At 36.2% G+C, this 26,044-nt stretch overlaps 1 protein-coding gene across 7 annotated transcripts in view; it reads left to right on the top strand.

Moving 5' to 3' along the window:
* Positions 1-26,044, top strand: part of RGS12 (regulator of G protein signaling 12) — an 89,711-nt gene that overhangs the window by 19,923 nt on the left and 43,744 nt on the right. For 5 of the 7 annotated variants that reach the window (XM_064653349.1, XM_064653348.1, XM_064653351.1 and 2 more), the window contains exons 3-4: positions 3,114-3,233; positions 23,164-23,185. In XM_064653349.1, coding sequence (XP_064509419.1) covers positions 3,114-3,233; positions 23,164-23,185 — 142 coding nt within the window. Of the gene's footprint in view, positions 1-3,113; positions 3,234-12,571; positions 12,701-16,589; positions 17,318-23,163; positions 23,186-26,044 lie in introns of those variants that run through there. The other 2 variants (XM_064653354.1, XM_064653353.1) reach the window with 2 other exon arrangements.

The raw sequence follows: 26,044 nt of genomic DNA, 5'->3' as shown, positions 1-26,044 counted from the left end.
GTATTTGCTTAAGTTACATGATTCTTTATTTACTTGTATGCATGCGTGTATGCACAGCATCTTTTTTAATTGATTTGCAGAAGGAGGTCTGCCTTCATAGTCTGAGTGTCTGCAATAGAGTCAAGAAAAGATGAAAAGGGAGACTTCCCAGGAAATTAAATACTTGTGAATTTGAGTCTCTTTTTTTCAGTAATGCCTTCGTTAATTTCCTAGATTATTAATTTGATTCTTCAGAGCAAGGAAGATATTTTTGTCAGTTGAAAACGTTTTCTTAATTGCAATTGTTATCCAGATGTGGGTTGAGGAAATGGTTAGCTTAGTGAATTTCTATATTTTGTAATAATTGCTTAAGCACTGTTTTATTCTCAGAGCCTCTTTTTTTTCCCTCCTGCTTTTATCTTTACTGTTCCATCCAGGGCTCAGTAGTGAGTTTTCTATAACAGTGTCAAAACCCATAAATAAAAACTTTGATTGGATACTAATTTACTTTCTCTTTTCTATTACCACACAATTTGCAAGTGGTTTTTGTCCACTCTCCCTCTTTCTTTTTGTTGTGCTTCTGCCCACAAATAGGTAAGCAGTGCTTACTTCCAAAATGGGGCATCTGATGATGATTAATCTTATCTAGAATCTGCTGCTCAGTGGAATCTAATTAGATTTGTCTTTAGACACTTTGTTCCTCTTCCTTCAATTTGTAATGTTACTATTTCAAACTTTTTGAGTGTATATTCTCTAGGTGACTGTCTTAATCTCCCTGAATCAAACATGGCAGTCTCTACTATTAAAACATATACTGGACAGTTTATGTTCTTTTTTGGGATGAAATAGAATGAAAAGTGAAAATGTATTCATTATTCAAAATAGATATGCCTGCTATTGATAGTTTTTTCCTTTTTTTTTCCCTTTCACCACTTTTCTTTATGAAAGATGAAGTTCTCTGAGGGATGCATCTCAGAGAATGCATGTGCTCTCATTTGAGAAGCACGTGAAAGACCATTAAGCAGAATCCATACTGTGCAACTATTTCATTAGTTTCAAAATACCAGTTGTACTTGAACTAATGATATTGTTAATTTGCTGAGCTGTTTGTAGGCTGAGAGTTTCATCACTAATTCTCAGCTTAAAAATTTGAAAATTGCAGAACTAGTGTGCTCATACTGGAGTAGTGGTGAAACCTAGTAGTTGTACACATATATTCATGTTGTTTTAACAGAAACATAGCCTACAGGCGGAGCCATGTTAATGTTTGAGAGTTTGTGCAGCAATAGTAATGGATACCGCTGAATTTAGTCAGGGATTAATGTGAAGTTCACTATGTGACAGATTACTGCATTAGGCATAAACTCTATGTTTAGGAAATGCATAAGCTTTATCTTCAGGAAAGACTGGCATGACAAGTGTGAACTACCTCAGTAGTGCCTGCCTGGATGAACAAGTGATTTTAAAACTTGCTCAAAAAGATGCTCAAAAAACCCAGGAACTGTCCTCACTCCTGTGGGTGCTCTCTGTAGACATTTACAGAGAGCACCTTTCCTGTCTTCACATTTAGCAGAACCTGCCCAATTTTCTTCTCAGCCAAAAAAAAAACCAAAACCAGAACACCAAAAAAACCCACAAAACAACTAACCTTAGTAAATTGAAAATTGGAAGGGAAGGAGATTTTGTAGAAAAATTGATAACTTTTAATACTGAATAAAGTTGGACTCTCAAGCCTGTTGAAAGGATGAACTCTGCTACATACTTTGGATCCAGATTCCTGTATGTTGTGTTATGTCTTGACATTTCTCTGAGCTTGTAAACAGGAACTGTTGTGAATACTGGTGATGGTCCAAGCCCAGTTGCTCTAGAATAGTGTTGTCTCCGTGGGAATTAGCAAACAGGCAGACATCTTCTGTTGGACACCTTTTATTGCAGTGAGGAGGCTGTATAATATTCTTGCTGCCTTTCTCTGCTTTGTATGAGTGGTTGTTAGCATGAGATTATGAGGATGTGAAATTTGTGGTTGTTCTTTTGATTAATGTGACGTATGTAGACTTTCCAATGATTGATCAAAGGGATATCAAAATATTTCAGAACTGAGAGCACAGAAACTTGCTCAGAGGAAGAAATGAACACAAATAGAAAATTTAATAAATATTACAAATCTGCCAAATAAGCAATTATGAAAGTACTAATAATACATTTTTAAGCTTAGTGGAATGAAGAGAGATGCTGAAATGAAAGAGAATAAAATTTACTCTGATTTAAAGTCTTTTATTTTCTAAAGCAAAAAAACATCAGTAGACAGGAAGGAATTTTCCCCGCAGTGAAAGGAATCCAAAATTTCAGGCACATAATCACAAGTTTTCATAATGTAGTGAGTTTATGTACATCTGCTTAGCACCAGTCACTGACTGTGTGCCTAATTTTAGGTTTAAGCTTACACTTTGCTGTTTGGCATAAACTTGATATGTACATGCTGAGTAGCTTAACTGACATCTGGTGGCTTTTTAAGGAGAAAGAGTATGATTATGTGGACAAGAGAAAACCATTAGATTTGATTACTGCAGCACCAATTGTAGTAATGGAACATCCAAGTGAGGTGGTCTCTTTCCTTAGAGCAAAAGTTCCTGCATTTGGCACTGTGTGATTTAAGAAGTTGGACTTCACAGTAGCAAAGTTTTAAAAAAACCAAGAGTAGTGAAAGTAAGATTTTTAAAAATGTGGAGAAAGGTTCTAACGGAGGCTGGGTGACACGATTTCTAGGATGGTAATTTCCTGTAGAAAAGCCAAATATCTTGTAATTGTAAATACTTTCCAGTTAAGACAGTAAAGAACTAGGATTGTCTTACTTTTAATACTGACATCTAGAATGTGTACACTAAAGCGACCTAACTGACGTTTATACAGTAACTTAATGCTGAATGTTTAGGATATTTGACTTGAGACTGGAAAAGTCAACTTTAATGAATTTTAGTACATGATTGTACAGGGGCATGGCAAGTGACCAACTTGTATTGAAATTGTGGTCCTGTTACAGATTTTCAAGTCCATCTCCTTAAAATTCAGATGCTGTCACTATGATCAGAAGTGTACTAAAAAAAATAATAATATGTGTTTTCTGTTTTGTTTAGGCTGCAAAATTTGGACATTCAGTGGGATTAAATCAGGCTCCCCCCCCGCGTTCTTCTGCTCGAAGATCATTTGGAAGATCCAAGCGATTTAGTATTACTCGCTCTCTGGATGACCTTGAGGTAAATAACTTCCACTTAGAACTTGGAAGTGATACTAAATCTGTGTAAAGCAAAACAATATAGTTTTGCTGATCAAAACGGTTATAATATCTTAGAAATGGATGTATCATGATGTATAAAAGAATCAAATGTTCATCATATTCTGCCTTTTGCTTAGCTGATGAATTTTGACAGCAGTTGAGAAAATGGAATTCATGATCATTGTGGTGATTTTGGGTCTCTCTCAGTGTAATATAGTGCTATTTCACATCTGGTATAATGTGAGCTGATGCCTGGGCCTCAGTGGCCAAACCATATTGATTTTGGTGAAAACAAGGAATGAAAAGCCCTCCTCCTGCTCTGCTGTAGGAACCACCTGTAGGAATATGGCTTCATAATATCTTCTAGTGTGCCTCCTCAGGAAAGCCTGACCTGGAGAGATTTTTCCCTTACCCCTTTATCATGCTTATGTGGAAGAAGGTTGGTGGTTGGGGAGAAACAAAAATATGTGCAGAGCTCTTGGCATAAGAGCCATGGAATACGCATTATACCACTCTTCATCACCGGAGGGAATGTGGCACACTGAGCCCTCTAAATGGGAAGGAGGTGTTTAAAAAGCATTTGAGATGGGAGGAGGAAAGGAGACACACTTGAGTTTTCTGCTGTAGGAAAATGTAGGAAGAAAGGGATTTCACTGACTCTGAACTAAAGGAGAAGGGAGCTCAGTGCACTGGATTTTTAGGGAGCAGACTATATGGAGAAGCTTCTGGTGTGCTTAGGGAATGCAGGTAGGAACTGTACTTATTTCTCAGCTGTTTTAAAGTTTTTTTGTTGTGGTCTATTTCTATCTTGTCTGAAGTGTCTTGTTTTAAAGTGTTGCTTTTTTTTTTCTTGTCATGAAAATGCTTTTTCATTTCTTTGCACTCATAACTTTAATACTTTAAGTGCATAACTTAAAGAAACACAGCAAGATCCTCTGGATAAAAGGGTTTGGGAACCATCCAGCTACATCTTTCTTAATCAGAAAATGGTGATTCTTCTAAATTGAAAAAGCTTGCTGCTATATATTACCAGTTTGAACAGAATTTCTGGTCGCAGTAAGAAAGAATCCTCTCAGAATATCAAAGAGTCTGGTGCTGGTTATTCACGTGCAACAGGAAAAACAGTTCATTCCATGTTCTTCTACACTGAAATTTCATCCAGGTTTATGTGCACATCTCATATTTTCAGTGTTTTAAACACCAAGAATAAAATTTAATTTCTGTTGTTGGAGCTGTTTTACATTGCATAAATATTCATTAAAATAGGGACTTGGGACTTTCTGGTAATTTCAGAAAGATGTCATAGTTACTGGCCTAAAAAGTCCATTTTTCCCTCATTATGTCTTAGTTGGTATTCATTAGTGTATGTAAACTGAGTAGCACCAACAGGAGGGATTAAGAATCTATCTGTGTCCCAGCGTCTTAATTGTTACAGCAGTTACTTTGGATGGAGAAACTTACATTCTAGGTCACAATATGAATTGGACAAAGGAATAATCTCTATTAAAATCTGTTTGGATGAATGCCCTTACTACATGTAGCTGCTTGGGTGTGGACTGGTCTCTGTCAATTACTTCTTTCCTTGCTCTGCATGCCATAAGAGAACGATATCCCAGCCACCAGGAGAAACTTCATATGTCAAAGTAACATAGTGTTGAATTATTTTAATTTTGGTTCAAACTTTAACATTGCTACTGCAGCACTTGTCCCAAGGACTCTTAAACTAAATGTAGTAGAACACAATGTTGTTAGTGCATGTTTAGTTTATTTCAGGCCATCTATTTAGAGTTGCTGGAAGAGGAAATAACAATACCAGGAAATTCTTAGGAGACTCCACCTTTGGAATAATGACTATGAACATATTGTATAGGCTACTTGCTTGCTTTTGTGTTCTTCTCAATTAGCAGAATGGATAAGGTACTAATCCAAACATGAATTTCCAAAGTTAATGTGCTTCTCTGAGCTTGTGGCTCTGATTACTGCCAGCATCCAACTTAATCTTCTAAATTGAGCAGTGTAAGTAGGTTCCATGGAGTTTCTTTTATGGGCATTTGCTGAACACTCTTTATTGCTTACAGGTCTAAAGAATGCTGTATTTGGATTTTTTGTTTAAGTATAAACTTGCTCCTTTTGTCTTTGGAGCTGCCATGTGTGTGAAATACCAGCCATGAGTGTTGCTGTCTGCTGCCATAAGGTGGCGTGATTTCTTTGAAATGTGTTATTTATTTATTTCCAAAAGATCTGTCCAAGCATAGAACATATTTATAGAAACTTTAATAAATAAAAACGTGATTGCAGAAGAACATTTCATTTTTTCTTTTAAATTGTTATATTACGGCTGGCTGTGCATGCACGGACAATATTTGTATAAGGTTAGAATTAGTTAATGATATAGTTGCTCCTCCTTGAGCATTTTCCTCTTCCATGCAGAAGCTGTATTTTACATAGAAGAAAATAGACAAGTTCGTAGGATTAACATCTAGGTGCTGCTTTTACTAATACAACCTATACTCAAGATTATTTTAAATCTGCAGGGATCAAAATAGGATGAGAGTGCAAAATTAATGGTGCAGTTATGGTACAACTTTGGTAGGAAAAATGTCTCACAAAATATAAAATACACAATTTTATTTCTGAACTGTGGAAATTGTGCTGGTTCACACCAGGGCTGATTATGATTGTCCTGTACGTTGGAACTGAATTCAGAAAATGAACGTGTCTAATATATGCCTTAGTTATGTTGTTTTCACAAAAAATGTATTTAGAACTTTTTCTTTAGTAAATTACAAGAAACCTGGTTTTGTTAAGAACAGATTTCTCTTTTATGTAACAATGAATTTTCCTGTGTGAATAATTTGTCATTATGAAATAGTGTCCATTAACAACCATGTTAAAATTCTATGATTTGCACTAATTTTACTTTCTAGCACATTTCAGTTCATATTTTCAAGGTGTAACTTAAGCTAAAGGGACCTTTATGATTACTTAGTATTTGAATTAATAAGAGGGCATGATCCTATCTTTCTTCCCAGTTTTCTTCCCTGTGGGTAAATGCCACTGCTCTCATCCTCTTGCACAATTCTGTCCTGGCAGAGATGTTGTTTATAAGTTTATAAACACATTAAAGATGACTGTGTGAGACTGCAGAGAGTAGAACACTACCTATGGAAAAATTTACATTTAACAGAGTAATTCTTTAATTCATAAACAGTTTTGGAAACAGATTCCATAACACTTTCCACTGTAGCTGGTTCCATTGATCTTTTAATTTTTCTTGAAGTCTTTAAAAATGGGGGAACCTTGCAGTATTGTCTTGAAGTCAATTTAGGTTCCTCCTCACAAAGGAGACATTCAAAGCTGTTTCTTCCTGAAAATAATTTTGTTACTTGTACTTTTGGTATTTCTCTGTGGTTAAAAATAGGGCAGAGTAGTATAATGAGAGACGTAATCTCATAGAGAAACAAATTTCAGGCTCTTGGAGTATTGTTAAATAATCATTTAATGTAGAGATATTTTTAAAATTAAAGACAATTTAATTTTTTTAATCAAATATCAGGACAAAAAAAGATGGCTGTTGCAACTTTTCTTCTTGTTTTCATCCTGTTTTGTAAACCTTAAAGTTATATCCTGTATGAAAAAGAATATTTGTAGAGTTTAGTAATGTTTTCAAAGTTGGAATGTATCATGTATTCCTTTTAAAAGTCAGTGTGAGGACTTTTGTTAGAATGTTCCATCTTAATTATAACCATTAATAATGTAGTATTATTAGGTGTTATTATAGATAATAATGCTTGATTTTTTTTTCCTGTTTTGTTAATTCCACTGAATCAACTATTTTTTTGCATTTCATCTGCTAATTGAAAGCATGCAACACATCTCTTTGATATGAGGTTTTTATACTAATGAATGACATGTCTCTGCTGGATATTAGCTTTGGCATCTGTGGGTGGCAAAACCCCCTAAATGCTCATTTGACTTAATAAGGAGTTTTTAAGTGGATACCTGTCTTTGGTTGACTGATTTAAATAATCAGACAAAGCTTACACAGGGAGATAATAGCTTATATTAGACCAACTAGCATGCTAGGAGAATCAGACAAGAAGAGCTAAACATGCCCAAAACTTTTCCCAACCTGTCAGATAATCTAATAAAAAGTATTAACTCTCCCTGCAGAGATTGCTTTACTGACATTCTGAGATCATCACTATGGCCAGTATAACTACATGATTTGAATCAAGAGGCCTCTTCAGCCTCAGCTTATAATAGTGAATTTAAAATTTGAAAAGAATGTATATTTTTGTCTTAGATTTCATAAATTTTTTAAAGCTATGATAACTTACCATGGGCTGCCAGTTCCACTGTGTACCACCTTTAAGTATTGTGTTTTTGGCATCATTTTGTCCTAATTTTTATCTGAGATAAAACCAACCAATGGACAGTTTTGCTGTCAGCTTTCATGAAGGTGGGGGAAAGGTGTGAAAGAGAAGATGTGAAATAACAGTGCATGCATGAGAAAATCTCCATTTTTGTATGTAAAAGGTAGTTGTGTATTTTTAGCATGCTAAGAATAGAGTTCATAAAGGGTTAATCCAGTCTCATATACGGATGTTCTGAAGTCTGAGTGTTAACCACAGACCAGCCCCTGACACTGCTGGTTTGGAAGCCTCATGGATTTGTGCCCACAGTCCAGGCTCTTGCTTCTCTTTTCCCTTTGCTAGCACCAGGGGTCAGCTTTGGAAACACTGCAAAGTAATTCCACAGTTCCTTGCTGTACCAGCACAAACCCTCTTGCTGAACTATGATATAGAGCCTTAAAGAGTGTAGATAAGTCATGACATTACACACTGATTTCTTTGCCTTGAATTACTGTAGCATATGTGGTCATGGAGCTGATCAGTAAGACTTTGAAAGCATCCTGTGATTTCTGCCAGGCATTCTTCTGCTCTGTTCAGGCCTTTGGCTCTTACAGTCCTGGCTGGAGTTGTTTACCTGCTCGGCAGCATAGTGGCTGTACACCTGTGCTGTGAGTGAAACACTGCCAGGACACAGGGGTGGGCAGGGAATTACAATGTTTGTACTGTCACACTGTTAGAGTTGTCATTTATGTGGCTTCATCCTGGGCCAACTAATGTATTTGCTCAAATGATTTTGGACATGGTTTGGAAGTTAGCCTCACTAGCCAGCATCACTGTGCCCAGCAGTTTGGATACAAGCAGCTTGATGGACAGGAGATGGGAGAGCTTGGTGGCACAGCCAGAAAGCACCATCTGTCTTTGGAACTACACAAGAGCTTGTGGTGCTGTTTATTTGACTGGTACAAATACAGCCAGGTTACCATCATCTCATTCTGGATGTTGCCTGTGTTATCTCTTAGACATTTTTTTCCTTGCTGTCATCATTCTCTGTATGTCTTAACAACATTCAACAGCATCATTTGGTTTCACATTTTGTTCTTTAGACTGCTCTAGTAAGAGTTTCAGACTCTCAAGCATACTCTGGAGGATCATTTTCAGGCTTTTACTTTGGCATGTGGGATCTTATCAGGTACTTCAGTTATATCTGTTGTTACTCTCTGAAGAAGGAAACATCATGCTAGTAATATACATTTTATTTTTCTTCACAGGTTGTGCACTGGCACTGCTGTTAAACTTTTGCTGGTGTTTTATACCATACTGTAATTTTTAAAAGATTACCACTATCTGCTCCTAAGTTCACATTTATAGACTTTTTCATGGAAAGTTCTTGTGCTCCTCCCACAGTTTTATGAAGTATCTGACAAAGTCAGATATCTGACAAAGGTGGGTTGGTCAACAGATGAATACAGTTGTGTGTAACCTCTTTATCATGAATTTGAAATACTTACTTCTAGATACAATCCAGAATGTTAAATTGTGTGTTGTTTTTTTTTTCCAGACACTGAGAATAATGGGATCTATTTTCTGTTATTGTAATTGGTAAAATTACCATCCTTTAGTAATTTTACTGTTTTCTCCTGCTTTTGGGTTATTTTCTTTATTTCAGATTTTGGAGAAATTTGCTATGTAAATTTGCACGTAAAAAGCAGAGTAGTCAGAGCATATGCTGAGAGCTGGATCTCATCTCTGCTTTCTTTGGTATTTTTTGGCAGTGCTCATCCCATGCTTTGGTGCTTGAGAAGCAAGCACCAGTGTTGCCTAGGAGAGATTCCTTAGGGAATTTGGTCCCCATATGTGCAAAAGCAGTTGGCATTGTATGGGGAAATTTCTCTCTGAGGAAGCATTGTTTGACTTGACTCTGCCACTCAAGTACTGTCCAAGCCTTATTTCCTCTGGACTTGGCTCTCCAACACAAGCCAATTTCTGTCAAAGAACCAGAGACACAAGATATGCTTTTAGGGACTAGATACGAATTTATATTCTGCATAAATAAATCTTGTAGTAGCCAGTACCTCCATTTTTAAGATGTGTGATTAAATGGACACAGGTGAAATCATATCGTGTCAACATCTCTGATGCTTTCACATTTGTGGAACTGCAAGGATCGGCCAAGATGAGCAAGTTAAAGTAACCATCTGAAGCTACAGAGGAGTCACATTCCTTAGTTCAGCAACATAAACTATTGGACTTTGGTTTTGGCTCTGTTCTTTTGGTTCTGGTTTCCCTGAGTAGTGACAAAACAGTCAGTGCTCACACAAGTGGAACTCTTGGCAGGTGGGAATTTCTCAGGGCTGTCTTTCTCCCAAACCTTTGGTGCCTTCTTTCAAAATTGGGCTTACTCTCTTTGAACTGAAACTTCCCTCTTCTGGGTCTAATTTGTGAGGCATGTGACATTAAGGCAAAATAATAGCTTACTGCACTGGGGTCTGTTTCTGAAATGCAGAATTATTTTCTGCTTAAGACTGACCCTTACCTCAGTTTCTTATGTTGCATTTGTTGATTCAAGGATATCTTTTTAAGGCTTCTCTCAAGAAGATGAGTAGTGGGGTGAAGTTACTGCAGGTAATAAGGACAAGAGCAGTCTCTGAATATGAGAGCAGGCTGCTTTTATAAGACTGAATGACTGGACAACAAAATTGCAGATAAAAATGTATGCAGATAAATGTAAAGCAATGCAAATGAGGCAAAATAGCCCTAGCTTCATATATCAAATGATATATATGTCTCTCAAATGACTGTTTCTTCTCAGAAGTGAGGCCTTTGAATTATAAGGGAGAGTTGCATGGAAACATTAGCTCAGTACAGTAGCAATGAAGCAAAATCCTATACTATTAATTTTTAGGGAAGGAATAGATGAATCCATTGTATACATTTGTGGTTTCTCCTTACCCGGTCTCTTTATTTTAAAATGTTCTGATATATTAGAAGAAGAAAAGATTCAGAAAGGTGTAAGAAAGTGCAAAATCATGGGTGGTGTAGAAGAAGTAGGTGGAATTGACTGCTCACTCTCTCCTTCGGGACAAGAAGTCGGCACCATTAATTAAAGGTAGCTGGAGCCAGGAGCAAAACAAACAGGAGAACACGATTGTTCATGTAGGAGGTGAGTCGGTCTGTGGGATGCCTCACCACTGAGTGCTGTGGATGCAAGAAATTTGCATGTCCTGGAGGGAACGTGGACAAGTATTTGGAAAAGACAGCCACTGGGGATTATTAAGGAGACAAGCCACACCAGGTTCAGGAAATCTCCTGAACTAAAAATACCTGGGGTCTGGGAGGAGGTAATCAGGGAAATGTCCTATGTGTTGCCTTGTGCTGCTTGTCGGTAGACTTCCGTATGTGGCCACCACTGGAAACTTAACACTGGATTTGATAAACCCTGGGTTGGAACTGATTATGTTGGCAGACTCGAGGGTGGACATTGCTTCTCCTTGACTGGGGTACTGTGGGAGTACCCTTGGCACAGGAAGCTGCATTACCTTTCACTTGGCGTAGGCTTGTTTGTTTGTAAAGGGCTCGCTGGCTGTGGTATCTCCTGGCGCTGGGTCACTGCCCCGGGTGTCGGGAGCATTCCCTGGTGGTGCTGCAGCTCCCTGTGGGAGAGGGCCCCGGCCGCTTCCCTGCTGAGAGCTGCTGCTGCCAAACAGATCACCCATGCAGTTCCTGGGTGGGAATGAGGAACTGGGCGACTGGTTTCGTGCCTCTCCACCCCTGCCCTCCCTTGGCTGCTCTTCCTGTTACCTGGTATGTCTTCTTGTCATGTCACATGCTAATGAGGGTAAGGAGGGATTTTTGCCCTGTGAGACCTGGTTAATGTTAGGAAATGAATTAAGGCTTTATTGAATGAACTGCATTGGTATTTCTAGAGTGTAGTCACAGAATACATACGGCACAAATGATAGCACTGTAGCTGTCTGTGAATTATTTCTGTCTCTGTCTCCATGCTTTAACTGCTGGGATTTTGGCTAGGACTTGGTACCATTTAATGTTCACTGTCCTTATGCATTTATGAGTCCAGTGATGTTTAAAAAAAAAAGGGAAAAAAAAAACCCTGAGTCACCTGTGGAACTTCTACTAGATGAGCTATTACTTTTTATTCAGTATTAAATCATGAAAACATTTCGTAAGTACTTCTGATACTTGAAAAAATACAGTAAAAAGCCCATCCTCTACTTCCCTGTGAACCGAGGAATTGCTGGAGAATGGTATTTAAGGATTACTGTTGGGCATGCATTTCTTTCTGAAAATACACAGATATTGCTGGTCTGTCTGGAGAGTAGGTGTGGTATTGAAAATTATGAGAGTAATGTTTCACTTGGAACATGATCCTTGTAAATGCCAATGCCCTGCTTACTCAAAAGAACACGGAACATTTTGGTAGGATGAGATAGGTTGCACAATATGCATACATGTGATTGTAATCATACTGAGGCACGTACCTACATGCCAGAAACTGCAAGAAATTTGCTGTGAGTCTTGCAAGTTTTAGCAACATTTTTTTAAAAGTATTTTTAGATTATATTTTAAGTATTTTTAGTAGGGATTGATGACCTAGTTCATTCAGGTAATAAACTCATCAAAGGGGAATGTATTGAAAAAAGAGAATACTTTGGATGAGAAAATGCTGTTGACTCAGTCCTTAAACAAGTTTGGACAAACCTTTATGACAGAGTCCTGTAGGCCCTTGCTGAATGTATTTTACATTAGCAGATTCCTCAGCAGTGCTGTTGTCTTTACAGAGGCTTTATTGTTGCACAGGACCTGCCTAAACACCGTTTTGAAAGCTGCCTGTTCCTTTTGATGAGAAGATACAGAACCAGTATTTGAGGGCGGAGAATGTGCTGGGGAGGGAGGAGAATGGGAGAGGTGTTGATAGGGCAACAGACAGAGAAGCCTCATTTTTTCACTGGACTCTGGAAGAAGTAAATATGTGTTCAGAAAGAGCGTAATAATAAAGTTGAAGGGGCTGTTTCTTAACAATGAGATATTAAACCATTTATACATGGAGAAAACTTTTACTGATAGTCAAGTGTCTGTAAGTATAAAGTTTTGTTTGTCTAAAGCGAACAGAAAACGGGAATATGTTTTAATGAGTAACCTTCCGAGCTAAGAAATCTTTCAGTGAAATATGATAAGTTTGTAAGTATAAGTATTTAAGTTGACTTTTATATATAAGCTCTATTATGAAATTAAGAATATATCATTTTTATAGACATGTTTTAAATCTCTCTTTTGCAGCATCGTATTGCTTTTAAAATGTGGAGTGAGTGTATTAGATACACAGATACTTCTCTAAGTTTTTTATAAATCTTTCACTTAATTTTCATTATACTTACACGTGTTTCCGCAAAGCAAGAATGTCTTGTTACAGATAGAAGTTACCTTACATTGTTACAGCTTTTTTAAAAAGTTGTGCAGCTGAAGTTATTTTTCTTCTTCCAGCTGGATTTTTATCCAATAAAATAGAATCCAGATGGTATGAGTTATTAAAATAACTGAAAATAAATGAAAAGTATTTATAGAATACAAAATTTATGAGGTGTAGAGATTTCAGATTGGTTTTAGTTTCTTTTTTGCTTAGAAAACACATATTTTGCAAGCAAGCATCCTAGCTGTATTATCAAATTTTGAAATTATAGCCTTATTCTTTATGTTTATGTAGCTCAGAGTAAAATTGTCTTAAATGCTAAAAGTATGGCAACAAAATTATCATATTTTAAAATTAGAAGAGAAAGAAACACTTGCAAAGCTTAGAAAGATATATATCCATTATTTGCTTAAAATTTAGTAGTTTTCATGTTCAGTTTTACATTGATTTCCTCAAAATCTATTGATTCTTAGAGACTCCATGTACAGCAGTAGAAAATTCAGAAGTGGCTTAATGTGTTTCAGTGGTCTGTCACTTATATCCTCTTTAATATGTAGTTTAATTTCAGTTTACTGTTGGATTGCAAGTCACCTTCCATCTAGATGTGCAAGTTATGCTGTTTCTGCATGTTTTTATTAGTGGAGAGAATTTATTTGTCTTAAAATGTTGATCAATGAAGGGGGGAAATAGTAATTATTTACAAACATTTTTGAAAAAGTGTATTTTTTTTATTGTCAGTTTACAGTCAGGCGCTATACAGTTATTACAATATGGCTTTTAAAACCAAATACTGGGGTTTAGAGTGGATTTCTGGATGGCAGATCCTGAACTTAATACTTGAAAATGTGTTCATGAGTCTCAGCAGTGTCGGCAGACAGCAGAGGGCACTCGGAACAGTAGTTTGCATCATTCTCTTTTCTTCCCTGAATTTACTGTAGGGGAAGTCTTAGTTTGACAAGACAGCTTGTATTTCAGTTATTTATACATGAACAAATTCCAAGTAGTTTGGCTTGAAAATATTTTCGCTAATATTGCATTGGAATAGGACTTTTATCTTTAAAATTGGTAGAGGGAATCCACAATGTTATAAATGAGAGAATCTTTCCTCTTTTGATCAGTAGCACATATGGGGTCTGTTTATTGTTGGGGAGTGACAAATCATTGACAGAAATATATCTAGGCAGATTACAGAAAATTTGGAGAATTAGGAGAAAAAACCATTTTATTTTATAACAGAGTTTTCTTAATTTACGTGTAAGCTTTTTTAATAGTCCTGCTTTTTATTTCAGTAACTGGGGTCAGTGAGCTAAATCATATTCTTAACATATTTTTTCTCTGGCTGCCATGCAAGTAGTTGTTACTTTAATATGACATAAAACGTCAATACTTGATGAGATTTAAGATTTTTGATAGTGCATTTTGCCAATGTCACATTTACTTTAGGACTGTGTGATGAGGAGCTGGTCCAGGGGATTGCCTCTTTCTAGTTGCCTGGTGGTCTTGGAGTGCGTTTTTTTTCTTTTAGGAGTCAGGGTTGTATTAAATCCTATTAATCTTTTGACAAGTTAAAACATATCAAGGCTCCCTGTCATTCTGTCTTTCTCTTCAGTTTTTTCTGCTCTGAAAACAAATGTACAAGAGAAAATATGAGCAGGAAGTGGAGGGAGGGTAGAAGAAAAAAACAGATCAACCTTATCTGGGGTCTCTACCCCTTCCCACAGTTTAGCTTCTAAACAGATGGATGTGGGTTTACAAATGTCGTCTTCAGAGTATCTGAATAAGGCTTTTAAAGCTGTTGTACCATATTTTAACACTTTCCATTATTAGCTTTGCAAATTAACATTTCTTGTGCTTTTGACCTTTGACCTTTGAGTTGCCTGCCTGGTTTACAAATATGCTACAGAAAATCACAAGATTTTGTATCTGCAGCTGCTGAAATAACCTGTGAAAATGTAGAGGAATATGAATTTTTTAAAGGGCTTTCAGAGTCACATGACACTTCATAGACATGATCATTAATTGATACTGTCTAATTGGTAGAGTTTATTTTCAGTGTTAGTAGAGTCACTGTATGGAAAAAATGTGGACATACAATGAAGTAAAGTCAACAATTCTAAGGTCTGTTTAAACTAAGGGATTATTAGGTTTGTAACGCCAAGTGTGAGTGCCCAGAATGTGTAAAACATTGCCCACCCACAGTGTTCTGAACAACATTCACGGCAGTTCCTCCAGGGAGCTTCTGGTCTTGCAGCTACATCCCATTGCATGGGGGGTTATTTTTCTCTTACTCGTTCTTCTGGGTAACATCCTCACTTGTTAAAACTCTACCAGTACTTTTGGTCTTTCTAGGTGATTCCTAGAGGTTTTAGGATAAAGTAAATGCTCAGGATAAAAGTCCTGTTTTGTGTTACCCCAAAGGGATGTTCACAGGGAAGTTCTTCAGGCATTTCTGATCCATTTGTGCTTATCCACTGTAAGGATTATTTTGCACCTGGTCACCTGCATATTTGTAATGGTGTTGCTGTTTGGTTAAGGTATTGACAGTGAAAATACATTCTGCATCCCACTTTGTTCAGTGTCAAACAAAATGTAGTATTTAAACAGCTCTGGCATTTTTTCTTTATAAAATTATACGTTCTAATACTTGTCCATACACAGGAAAACTTTCTTCTGTGCACGTATCACAGGGCATTTGCTTCTGAAATCCTAAAATAATGGAGGGTGTAATTTGTAAAACACATTTCTTCCTGTCTGCCTGCCCATTTGTTTCCATTGCATTTTGTTGTGGTATTAAATACTTGTAGAACCATTCAAAGCTGCAGTGGTGTGCCTATTCAAACAAGTAATCAATCACAAAATTAAGTTTGGCCATTGCAGAAATTGGCTTATGTCTCTGAGATGCTTGTTAAAATATGCTTCCTCCATTTTCACTTGCAATTAACGTAAAATTTCTTCTCTGATCACTCTAAATTAAATTGAGAAGATTAAGTTTTTCTGTTAGCCAAGTTTCTTCATTCTAAATCCAAAAATGGGAAGATGTGCAGTCTTTTGCAAGTCAATCATAGCATGAGATATCGAGTGAAGGCTCTTGTTCTTGTCTCATTTTCTCTCTTTATAAGTTCAGAGTAATATTTACCTTCTTCGTAGGGTTGTTTTTATATTAGGGGCTCAACCTAGGAACTGTATGGATGTGGGGTATTCCACATGCTGCACTGAACAAGGGAGAAGGTTCTTCTTTCCTGAACGACTATTAGTAAGTCCACCTGGGGTTTAAGGACATCCCACTAGCACAAAAATGCCCACTAATCATTCCCAGTTTGCAGTTCTGGTGTTTATTTTTAGCAGAAAATTGTATTCTGATTGCTTTAAAAATAACGGCGGTGAACGGTTTAGATACGATCACTGTTTACGTGTGGACAGCAGCAAACTTCCTGAAATCCTATACTTTCCATATAGAGTCTCTTGAAGACACTGCTGTCACAGGCAAGTGAATAGCACTTCCCTCTTACATTACAAGGAGCCTGTTTTGCTCTCTGTTCCTGAGGCACTGTGCACAGAACTCTCTTGACATCAGTTGAGGACAGGCTCAGGTAGTGAGGAAGGAAGGGCAGAATAGCAGTTGGTTTTTGAAAGGAGAATTTTGTCTTTAGTGACAACAGGCTACTCCGAGGTTTAATGAAATCTGCCAAGTCTCCTTGTACTGCGGATTTTTATGTGCAATTTGTATTGTTAACCACTGGAAAGTTAAACAGAATGGACCATTTGAGGTCCTACTTTATTCTGGCTTGCATTATGTAAACCTCTGAAAATAGTGGTTTACTATGTAAACGTTTCTGTAACTAATGTTAGGGTGGTTAAGTAGTGTTTCTCTGAAAACTGTCTTGGAAATCTCTTTTATTGAATACAGGACTATCACAGGATTCAACGTCATTTTATTTTCTTGATTTGTTATAGGAAATGTTTTAAAATACAATCAGCGTGATTTATATAAAACGATCGAGCTTTTCTGGTGAGAGATAATTGAGATCTAATCTGAATCCCTGACGAACCACAGCTTCCTGCATTGGCCTGTTGCTATTGGTAACATAAAGGGAGTAAAATAGAACTTCATACGAAATGCCTTTAAACTTTACTGGCGTGTACAGGCATGGAACAGGGTTGAATTTTTTAGTTTAATCTTTGAGAAGCCGATGTGTTAAGGAAATGCTTTTTCCATATTAAGTGAAGATGAATTTAGGAAGAGTACTGTTAGGAAAAATAACTGCTGTTTCTTACGAAGAGCGGGTAAGTGATATGAATTATATTTAGCTAAAGCAAGGCATCGTTGCAGTGAGAAATTAGTAGAGGCTATTGTTACTGGCAAGAAATTAAAGACTGGTATCAGCTTCAGAATGCTTTTTACTTAGCCTTTAAGCTTTTTTACTTTAAAGTATTTGAGTTATAATTCCTTTGTAAATGCAAACACTGGATTTTATTATCAGAGAAAAGTAATCTTACTATGCCAACTAACAGTGAGATTTCTATATGCATTTTTGAGCTGTGACCAATATGTATAAAGCTAAAAAATCAGTATGTTTATAATGTGTGCCTAATTTTTAATTCCATGCAATGTTTTTTGTATATGCTTTCTGTACCATTATATTAATATTATATCTTGATGTAAAACTGTATATATTTTGTATATATCTTTATCAAAATAATTTTAGGGATGGATTTGGCACTTAAGGCACGGTGTTTATATGTGATAAGATTGGTTTTGTTTGGGGTAAAAAGTTGAACATTTATTTCTTAAAGGAATTCCAAATGTCACATCATTTATTCTTATGTTGTTTTTATAGATTCAAATATTTGACAAAAATATACTGAACATATTCAGGAAGGTTATTGTACCGTAGTTTTACGCTATTTTTTTTTCTTCAGAAGTCTTGCATACAGAATCCTTTTGTATTAACTATTATAAATACAATTTGGTGATAGAGAATTGAAAAGGGAAATTGTCTAATAGTCCTCCTTTAAGTGGCGTTCTGAAGGGGCACCCTTCTCAAAGAATTCTAAATCATGAAATAAATTGCAATAATATTTTGAAATGAAGATAAAAACCCCTGTAATATTACTCTAATTTTTAGGTGAGAAGTACATTTGAGACTGTTTATTAGAAGGAAAATCTAGCAATAATTTATAAATAACATGGTTTTATTTTTTATTTAAAATGTTAGAATAGTATATACTATATTTTGAGACAGGATCTTCATTCCAGAGATCATTGGAGTTCATGGTATAAGCAAAGCTGATGCTGTAATGTATTTAAAAGGATAAAAATATGTGTATGTAATGTAAATCCTGGAGTAATGTGACTGAAGACCTTGGGATCCACTCATAATTCATACCTTGGCAAAAGGATGAGTGCCTTCAGGTGATTTAAGAAGTAGTTTGAACAAAGCTGGATGCAAGCAGACGGTCATTTGAGTGACAGGCTTTCCCTGAGCTAAGTGACAGAACGTTTGAAAGTTGGCTCTTTGTGTTCAGTCTGTAAATACTCAGTGCTTCATCTCTCTTAAAGAACACAACAGGATTTCCAAAGTTATTTTGTATACTGAAATCATATGAGAAAATCAGTTTAGAAGGTTGGTGGAGCTAAGTGTGCTGTTGCAACCTGGAAGACTTAACTAGAGGGGGGCTTTTGTAAAATAGTGTGTGGTATGATACTGTACTGGATAAGTAACAGATGCTGGAGGCAACAACCAGAGAATTCTTTGGATGCTGCAAGATGCCTGTATTGGAAGAAAGTGTGATTTAGAAAGGAGACACAAAGAGGTCATTTATAATCCCTTTTATTCTGAATCTTTCTGGGTGCCCAGGAAAGGAATAGATGTTTCTGTTTAGTCTGTGATTTTGTCATTATTAGATGGTTAGAGTAGGAGAGAGAAATACATCTTCACTCTCCTTAAGGATTTTTACCCTCCCTATCTCAGAAGGAGTGGGAAACAGAGATGTCTTTTTTGACTCAGGAAGGCACTCACTCCCACTCTGATAAGAGAGATGATTTCATGTTGCTCCATTTTATTGCTAAGGCCTGGCATTTCCCAGTATGTGTCACCACTCCCGGTATCCCCATCTTTCCCTTTGTTCTACTCCATTACTTACGCATAACTTTGGCTTGAATGACAAATCTTGGGGTGGAGAAAAGGGACGTTTTTGTACTGTGGTTACCTGGGTAGTCTGCATATGTGGATTTATTTTCTCAATATAATGTCTGGGATATGGGTAGGGTAATTTTTGGTTTTCTGCATGATGGTGTTTTGGCAGAATTTGACGGTATCTAGTTACTTCCCTGGGACCTGATCTATTTGAAATGGAAAATGTAAGATGGAACTAAGTGGATTTTCTGGATAAGAGTTTCTGTCATCTGAAAGTTGTCATCAGACTAGCTTCATGTAGGGGATCATGCATTATTCTCCTTTATGCCCTCTTTCCCTTTGTACCCAGTTGTTGGTGCAAGAGACTATGTCATCTGCTTCTATTCTGGAAAAAAAAATTATGTACTTACAAAGTAGTTTTCTCCCTGATAATTATTGTAAGCTAAAACTCTTTTAGATTTGCTGCAAGCAGATCATGAACATGACATCAAAAGCCTCCTGGACCCTTCTGGTTTTTCCACCTAGCAAAGAGCGATGATACAAAGAGAAATTTAACATGTTTTCTCTTATTCAGAACATTATGCTATCAAATGTATGCTGAAGCATTTGCCAGTTTACAGAGACCTAGAGTGTCTTTTATGGTTTATGATAACTGGGAAGCCACTGTTTAGCTTGCTGGCCTTGGCACTGAGCTTCTCACTTGAACCACAGGAATCAAGATCCTGCCCTGAAGTATCAAGGAGAGAACTGCATCCCCTAACTTTGTGTGTGTGGGCAGTGTGTGTCTGTATAACAGCAGCTAATCCAGTTAGATGAGCAAGCAGAGTTCCCATGAAGAGATATACTGGAAGACATTCTAGTTTTCCTACATTAGATTTATTTTTAAAATTTTTGTGATTTGTTACCATCAGATTCCTGGCATATACCACGGGCTTTTTCCTAAACCAATTTGGAAACTGGGGTAATTTGAAGAACTAATTTCAGATCTTATCTGGTTGTGAAAGATTTGAGGGTTGCATGCAATTAGATTTTATCTCTCGGTGATAGTTCATATATACATTCACAACATATATGTTCTGTCATTTGGAATTAAATGCTTAAATACTTTTTAAAAATCTTCACATTAGCACTAACTGGCACAAAGTCATCCCTGTCCTTCCTCATCTTTCAGAAATGGCTACCTACATTAACTGTTCAATTTTACAGCTTTCTCATACACATATTTTTCTGTAGGTGGTTCTTAATATGTATGTAGTGTTAAATTTCATCAAATGATCAAACTTGGTTTGTGTAGTAGATCAAATTTTGTCCTGAAGAGCCTCCAGTGGTGGTAAACATAAGTGCTGAAGAATGAAGAACAGCCCCCAACATATAGTGTATTTTTAAAATGAGATCATCATAGTATTTAAAAAAATCTGGTCTTGCAACTTATACCTTTAGACAAATCTAGACAAGTTTCAGCTGAACAGTTTAGAAGAGAAACTTCTTTGTCTAAATGTGCCGTATGCCATTTCTGAAAGGTTTATATTGAGATTTCTAAGTACTCACAAATGTGAACATATTACTGTGAGTTCTTACACAATAATTACAAGTTTAAGTTTCGAGCTGGTTTTATTGAATTAGGTGGGTTTAGTTCAGTTACACAGATGAATTTAAAGAAACGTTATTAAAATAAATTTTTTTCTATGATCTCTAGAAGTAAATGGATAATGCTTGGAACATGATAGGTATATTTAGTGACCTATGTAATGTAAAATACAGTTTCTCCTACAGGTACTTCTTTAAAAATGTCTAAACATAGTAATTACTAAGGCCTTACTTGGAGAGATTTTAAGATGTTGATACATGTAATGTAACACGCATTAGCCAAAGCATTTAAAATAATCACACAAAACCAACCCAAAAAAGGTGTGTAGAAAGTTCACTGCATTAACTTATGGTAAAGATTTTGAGGTAAAACTGTATTTCAGTGTCAATTAACGACTGAACTTTTCTATGAAATTACCCCATTTTCCTTGTAAAATAATATTTTACAATTGTTAACTTCCCAGTTTTTGCCAAAAGTACTGTGAGTATTCTTTTTCCTATCATGAGAATCCTATTAATTTTACTTCATACCTTTCAAAAAAATGAAGGTATTTGCTGTTTGAATCCAGATTCATGCAAGCTGCCAAAGTAAATGACCATTCCTAAAACATATATATTTTGAAAGTACTATTATTTTTTTATGTCTAATGTGTAAACTGATACTATTACTTTACTTTGAGTCATCCTTTTCTTCATTCATTGAGAAATGACATTGAAGTTGTTTATTCATTAGCTGTACTCTGTACAGTGATGTGACTAAGAAATTAGAAGCAATCATATTTATAAACCAGATTTCAGTAATGTAAATTAAATTTTCTGAATTACAAACATGAATTAAGTTACGACCTCTGAATGCATAATATGCTTGCTAGACTTATGTGCAAAATAGAAGTAGAAAAGATGCCCTAAGCCTCACTGAAGAACTGTAACTAAAACAGAAGTACTTTTTTTCATACCTGAAACAAAGCTATTAAAGTGAGATGCCTGGATACACTTTTGATTATATTATTATGCTTCGCAGATCCAGAAGCCTTTATTTTTGTGTAGGTAAGCAAGAGGTGCCATAATCGTTTGAATCTTTTTCATGAGAGGTGTATTTGTGTTTATCTGAAGTAGCACCAGAGGAATGATGTCAATAGGGACGAGTTCAGACTTTGAAAGTTCCAGCACAATTGTGTCAAGGACCAGATCAGATCCTCTCCTGGAGAGGTGGGTGCTGAGGCCACAGCAATTTATAACAAGAGGTGTTCTTAGATAGTGTTAACAACATGTGAGGTCCTGCAGTGAAATAGCGGAAGGAGAATAATTAGTCTTTTAAGGATTACCAAAGGGTTTGTGGATTTTGAAGAGTGGGAATGTTTCTTCCCAAGGCTAGAAACTACAGACAAACTATGAAGAGACAGCTGTTTGCTTGAGTTGTGTGTATATGTATGTATCTGTTTTTTTTCTTCTGTGTGTTTTCCATCTTGAAGAAATTGTAGATATTGTAAGGCATTCTTTTCTAGCTTTTTAAAGAGCAGTACAAAAGAGAATTTCTTTTTAACTATTTAGAAAGTTACTTAAAGGGACCAAGAAAAGATTCCCCAAACTAAAACAAAAATATTTTTTAATAGTCATTCACAAATCAACACAAATCTAAAAGTCATCTGTCCTCCAGACTTCACTCAGTTGAGTGTCAAGATGCAGGCATTTGAGTACACGTTTGAGAAATGTTCACTACTTGGATTTAGAGAGGTGTTAGCTGCCTTGAGATAATTTGTGATCAAAGGTGAGAAGTTTAGGGTAGTTAAGCACCTAAACTTCCAATGTTTCACTAGAGGACTGATTGTCCTTGAAAATGTACAATACTGGTAGAGATGGTGACGAGTTCTTACCTCTAGGTTATTGAAAACACTTTGAACAACCTTTTCTCTCTGTAGCAGTCAGAAGTGATGGACAGGGGAAGTTTTCAGAGTCATCTGAAATATGACAGAATACTGAATTTTAATTCAACATATCTCCAGATGTTGCAGCAAAATATAATATATGAGGTGTTGTTTCCATTTCAGGTCTTTGCAGGTCAGTTTTAGGTATCTACTTTGTCACATGTACCAACAAATTGTCTCTGCTCATCTAAGAAGGACTTCTGCAAGCAGTGTAGCTACCACAGCAGGAAGTACTGTAAATACTAGTGGGCTCAAATTCCTGGACAGTAGTGGTTAAAAGGCCTGGGATGAATTTCATTGTGGGGAGGAATCACCTGTGAGAAAGCAACAGCTGGTTTCTTTAGATTTTCCTCGCTAATGCTATCTGTTATTAATAAGGTGATAAAACTAGCCAACACTTCAAATATTATGTGAAGCTCAAAGATTTCTAATACTTGCCATGAAACTTAAGTAATACTTGTTTTTCTCTTTCTTATTGCAGTCAGCAACTGTTTCTGATGGAGGTAAGCTGAAGCTTGTTTTTACTTTTATAATGAAAAATAATCAATTTTCCACATTTGGCAACATAATATGTGGTAAATAATGTGATATATTACAAGATGTTAGTCCAAAGTGGCACAGAACTCTGTGACTGCTTTGGGAGCTGTGCCAGTGAAAATATTGCAGGATTGTGTTCACATGCTTTCACTGGTTTGTTTGCATAATATTTTTATGGGACGTTTATATATGCACGTTTTTATTATACCTAGGCTTCTTTATTCATAATAATAAAGAGGCAGAGCTGGTAGAGTTTTTTGTAATTGGATGGTAGATAAAATCTCATTCTCTATTTTATTGTCCTTTATATACCTTGTGTGCTTTTGAAGAGATGTTCTAGCTTCTAAGTTGTAAGCTGTGTTGGAACATTTGTTGATGTTGAAATTTCTTAAATATGATGCATTTTGAGAAGGGGTAAGTAATTTGATATTTGTAAAATCCCAGCATGGAGCTTTTGCACTTCTGGAATACTTCTAAGTAAACTCTTCTTAATTGCACCTAAGCTTGTTTGTTTTAATTTTAACATGCCTTTAATGTTTTAAAGGATGTCCACTCTTTGTTAAACGTTAGAAGATGATTTCTCTGAAGCTTTGAAGTTAATTGAAACAGTTTAAGTATGCTTCCTTAATGGAATAAAGAAATTTGTATAGTTTAGAGTATACAGGAGATGGCTTTTCTCCTTGTCTTTCTTGGCAGGAATTGGTTCACTCCATCCTGCAGAGAAACTCACTTACATACGTATTATTACATTTGCTATTCTTTGACAACAGTACAAGACAATTTTATTAAATAAAAGGGGCAGAAGGGAACAAACTGTGTTGCTCTAACAGTGAAAATTTTTGCTCTAAGTGAAATTGCAGAAATATTTTGAATAGTAAGGATAATTTTATATTACACGCAAATGTAAATGCAAAATTAGCAACACTATTCACAAAACTTCATCATTTGTCCTAATTTCTGATTCCTTGCAAGACTAAAAGTACACTTGTGAGAAACATTACTGTTTTGGTTCTTTTGCCAGAGCCATTTTCCAATGGTTGGCTGACTTTGTCAGGTATTTTCCTTCTCTACTGCTGACACAGTCTACTGCTGTACAGTACTTCTGTCTGGATGAGAAGGTAGACTGTGTTGTATCTGCCTTGTCTGCAAAGTGAAAAAACAACAAAACAGAAAATAATAGTGTTTATTCTGCTTTCTATTTCTAAAATGTAGCATATGTTTTTGTGGGAAAAATGTGTATTTTTCCCCCCCGATGTTACCTGCTTGATATAAAAATCAAAACAAAGCACAGACTTTTTGTTTCTGTATGTAGCCCAGGTGCTGAGGGCCAAAAATTTGATTGACCTTTTTTAGTTAAAATGGAAAGTGCTTATGTCTTGTCTCCAAGAGGGTTCTTGCTCTATGTTAATGAAAATTATTTTACTTCTGTTGCTTATCTAGACTTGGAGATTCCTGTGATAGTAATCATATGATAGTAATTTCAAGCTTTTTATGCCTCCAGCTGAAAATTTATTTTAAAAATTCCACTTACTTTCAGTTCTTCCAATATGACTTTTTTATCGCATTCCGAATCAGTAGGTAACCGTTTTCACAATTAATTCTATACAGTTTTGTGAAGTCATGAAATCTAAGGGCCATGTAAGGTTGCAGAGGTGAAAGAACAGCCAAGAAGTTATATGCAATTTTCTCCTGAGTAGTATTACTTATCTTTTCAGCTAGTTCAGAATATTTAATGTGAACGGTCTCTTCATTGTTAAATGCTACTTAAGAAGGGTGGTGTAACTTGTGTAAGAAATGGTAGTTGAACTATACTGAATAATGTTGAATCAATGCTTAACTACCCAGAAAATGGATTGGAAAAATAGGAACCAGAGAGACTGTAACCAGAAAAAGTGAAATTAAATAAATTCCTAATTAATTTCATTTAGAGTTACCTTAGTTGCGTTGAGTAAAAAGCTCTGATTAGTGTCTGAATTACATTTTCCAGGTTTTACTTTTATTATGTCGCAGAACTGAAATTTTTCCAGTCTTCCCTAATCTCACTAATGCATTAATAGTTCCACAGATTTACACATTTTTGGGCATTTCTATTTTAGAGCAGTTTTAACTAGCGTAACCATTAGTACAGCACTGCATACTTCCCTTCTTAGACTAAATCTTTATCATGACAGAATCACAAAATGTGGGTTGGAAGAGACCTTAAAGACCATGTCGTTCCAACCCCCTGCAGTGGACAGGGATACTTTGTGCTAGATCAGGTTTTTTTAAAGCCCCATCCAACCTGCCTTGACACTTCCACGGAAGGGACATCCACAATTTCTCTGGGGAACCTGTGCCACCGTCTCACCACTATCACAGTGAAAAATTTCTTATATCTAATCTAAATCCACCCTTTTCCAGTTTAAAGCCATTACCCCTTTTGTCACTCCATTGCGTTGTCAAAAGTCCCTTTGCAGCTCTCTTGTAACCCCCTTTAGCTGTTGGACGGCTGCTCTTTGGTCTCTCCAGAGCCTTCTTTTCTGCATTATATTACTAATTAATATTAGTATTTTACATATAACTAGATACTATAAATACTATTGTTAAGCTTTAGTCTGGGAAGGAAACTCATGTGTAAAAAGTAATTATTATGTGTTTATATACATCCCTTCAGTGTAATAGGAGGCACAACAGCTCTCTGTACATTTTCTTTCCTAGGTCAGTGAAGCCTCATGTCATATGGCTTTTATTACATTAGAGCCAGGCACTGGAAACCATCTACCCCTTGTTGTGTTTATTTTACATGGTTCTCAGCTTGTGCAAGGCTGGGATGTTCTTACCAGCCA

Source organism: Pseudopipra pipra, chromosome 4, assembly GCF_036250125.1.
Source record: "Pseudopipra pipra isolate bDixPip1 chromosome 4, bDixPip1.hap1, whole genome shotgun sequence".
Lineage (NCBI taxonomy): Eukaryota > Metazoa > Chordata > Aves > Passeriformes > Pipridae > Pseudopipra > Pseudopipra pipra.
Note: the sequence above shows the minus strand (reverse complement) of the source record. Positions and strands in the feature narration are given on the sequence as shown.